At 56.8% G+C, this 3,073-nt stretch overlaps 1 protein-coding gene across 1 annotated transcript in view; it reads right to left on the bottom strand.

Annotated features, from left to right (window-relative positions):
• DMWD (DM1 locus, WD repeat containing) overlaps positions 1-3,073 on the bottom strand; it is a gene marked incomplete at its 5' end in the record, with an annotated part of 10,607 nt that overhangs the window by 1,527 nt on the left and 6,007 nt on the right. Inside the window, one exon of the mRNA XM_007943060.1 lies at positions 15-906. Within this exon, the coding sequence (XP_007941251.1) occupies positions 15-906 (892 nt within the window). The remainder of the gene's footprint in view (positions 1-14; positions 907-3,073) is intronic.

Genomic DNA, 3,073 nt, shown 5'->3' with positions numbered 1-3,073 from the left:
CGTGCCGGCGCCACCCGCCTTGCCGCCGCCCGCCGGGTGGGGGAGGCTGTTGGAGCGGGACAGCGAGCGGGGCAGGGCGCCCGGGCCGGGTTCACCGCCTCGAGAGCTGCTGGTGGCTGGCGGCGTGGTGCCAGGGGTGCCCGGGAGGGTGCGAGTGCGGGCCAGGGGCGGGTGTGGGGTAAGGACGTCTTCGGTGAGGTCCCACAGGCAGAACTGCGTGTCCTGGCCGGCCGAGCCAAAGCGGTAAGTGACCGAGGCGGCTTTGGGCAGCGGGGAGAGAGCAGCACCCCCGGCGGGGCCTGTGCTGGCGGCCTCCGGCTCCTCCTCCTCCTCCTCCCCGCTCCGGTCCCCGTCACCGCCAGCGGCCGCCGCCACCTCCTCAGCTCGGGTGGTGTAGGGGTCGAAGGCCACGGCGTTGACCCAGGACTTGTGGCCGTGGCCGCGGGCCACCACGCGGCCCTCGGTGAAGGACCACACGGTGACCAGGTCATCTTCGCCACCGGTCACCACGTAGCGCCCGTCGGGGCTCCAGCACACACAGAGCAGGCCCCCAAAGTAGCTCTTCATGAGCCCGCGGAGGAGCATGGAGTCGAAGTGGAAGACGCGCAGGCAGCCGTCCTGGCTGACGCAGGCCAGGTGCCGGCCGTCGGGCGAGAAGGCAAACTCATTGAGCGGCCCCTCGCCCACGGCCCACTTGGCCAGCGGGTTGCGGGGCGCCTTGCTCTTGGCAGCGTAGACCGCGAAGCCCTCACCCTGCTTCAGCAGGCTGTACTGGGGCGGGGCCGAGGCGCAGGGGTGGCCGACGTTGTACAGGTACAGGTGGCCGCTGGCGTGCGACGCCAGGAAGAGGCTCTCCGACTCCGGCAGCCACTTCAGGTAGGTCACCTTGGTCTTGTCAATCAGCCGCTGCCGAGGGAGACAGGCTGGGGGTCGGGAGGAGGCAATCCGCCCCTGGCCGACCTCCTGGTCCCCCAGTAAAGCCCTCCGACCTGGCCTCGCCCGCACAGCCGGCGCCGAGCCAGGGTCAGGTCCTTCCCAAACTGAGAGCAGACAGACGGGCACCACACGAGACAGTGAGGGCTACCTATGAAGTGGCCACGGGGAGTTCTGTGGAACCTTGATGCCCCGTCCTTGAGAAGGGGCCCTGTCCTTCCAGAGTACTGTCTGCCAGCTGGCTAACCCCTTCCACCACCTTTATCCCGTACACTTAAGGCAAGTGACGCACTCAGAGAACATCAGCTCCGCAGAGGAAGGGTTTCCATCCGCTGCGGTCACTGTTCTCTGTCCGGCACACAGAAGGGTGCTCACTGGGGACACCACAGAAACACTCCCTGACCAAAGAATGACAGCTCCATCCTTTCAGCTGCTGACACCAGAAACCTTCTGGCATTTTTGCTTTTCCCTCCCTCACAACTCACATGCGACCCTGTCACGGACCAACAAATCCTGTGGGCATGACCTTCAAAATGCACCCAGACCCACACTCTTGCCACACCTTCATCCCCACCACCATGAACCAGCTCCCAGGATCCTGCCGTGGCCTAGCCGGCCTCCCCACCTCCAGGCCCAGGGACTCTTCATCACACGGCTACCAGGGAGCCTGCTGAAATGTAAGTCAGCCCCGCCACTGCGGCCTTCCTCAGCCAGGGTTCGAGAGGAAGCAAGCCCTCAGGCATCACCAGATGTACTGAACCCATCTGCCCCAGCATCTAGAAAGCCACCTCGTGCCCGTGGGAGAACCGAGAAAGGAAGCACGCCAATCTCTCCTGCACCCCAGGGCCCCAGAAGGGGAAGCCCAGCTGAGAAAGCCTGTTCCAGAAGCTCCCGTCTCTCAAGGAATAAAAGGTCTTCCAGTTGTGGTGGCTTCTTGGCCACAGCCAGCTACCCGAAGGGAGCAAGTAGTTGGACCTGTGGGCTTGGGACCATGGTCGCAGGAGACACCAAGCTCAATTGGCATAACATACTATACAAAACATTGTTCTACATCCTGCTTTGATGAGTAGCAACTGGGGTCTTAAAAGCTTGCAAAGAGGGCTTCCAGTGAGATGGAGGAATAGGCAGACAAGCGACACAGACCCTCTTCCACAAAGAAAAGAGAAACCAATTGACAGAGATACAGAAGATACTCCTGGAGCCTTGAGCTTTGGAAGGAACTATACAGAAGTGGATTAGGCACCAACTAGTGGAAAAACCTGAACAAAAACAGTGAGTGCAGAGATGGTCGGAGCTGTGGACTGTAGCTACTCTGATGGGACCAACAGCCTGAATATTTCCAAGTGGTGCTGGGACCTGAGAATTGACCTAAAGATCAGCCCTGGTCACCAAGGGCTGCAGGGAAAAACTGTGCTGATGGCCTATGACTAGGAAGGGAAACAGCAAGGACACAGACAACCTGAGCTGTGGACTTTCCACTGTCTGAGGGGTATAGCCATTATGACTGTTTACACACAGCAGCCATTTTGGATATTTAAAGTGACTGAGGGCACACCCATTTTGAATCTTTACAAGTGGTAACCATGTAGGGTCTGCAAACCACCACATGATCTGGATGAACTTGGAGGACATTATTTTAGATTTTAAAGTGATAGCATTCTCACTCGGATTCCAGGGACCTAAGAATAGGCTCTGTTTGCCAAGGTCGGCAGGGACATACAAGAGACTGACAACAACAGTAAAGGAGAAAGGAGGTGAGTGTGTAAGTGCTATCAACTAGTGAATAGAGGAGCACAGCATAATACCCTGCTTGCATAGATGACATACAAACAAAATAAAGAAAACGAAAATCATGGGCAAGTCACTCCAACATACAATCACCAATTAAATATAAACACAAACAGAGCATCACAGTCCACACAAAGAAGCAAGATAAAGCAGGAGAAACAAAGGACCAGGATACAGACCCAAAACACACCCCTGAGGAAGACACAGCACTGGAACTCCCTGATAAGGAATTCAAAAGAATTATATTTAGGTACCCTCAATGAATTGAGAGACAGATCAAGGAAAACACAGAGAAAACCCTAGAATGATTTCAAAACACAATACAAGAACAAAATGACAAAATAAATGAAAA

This window comes from Orycteropus afer, unplaced genomic scaffold, assembly GCF_000298275.1.
Source record: "Orycteropus afer afer isolate SDZICR_OR568_19922 unplaced genomic scaffold, OryAfe1.0 scaffold00099, whole genome shotgun sequence".
NCBI lineage: Eukaryota > Metazoa > Chordata > Mammalia > Tubulidentata > Orycteropodidae > Orycteropus > Orycteropus afer.
The sequence above is the reverse complement of the archived record's forward strand: the minus strand, read 5'-3'. Positions and strand labels throughout refer to the sequence as shown.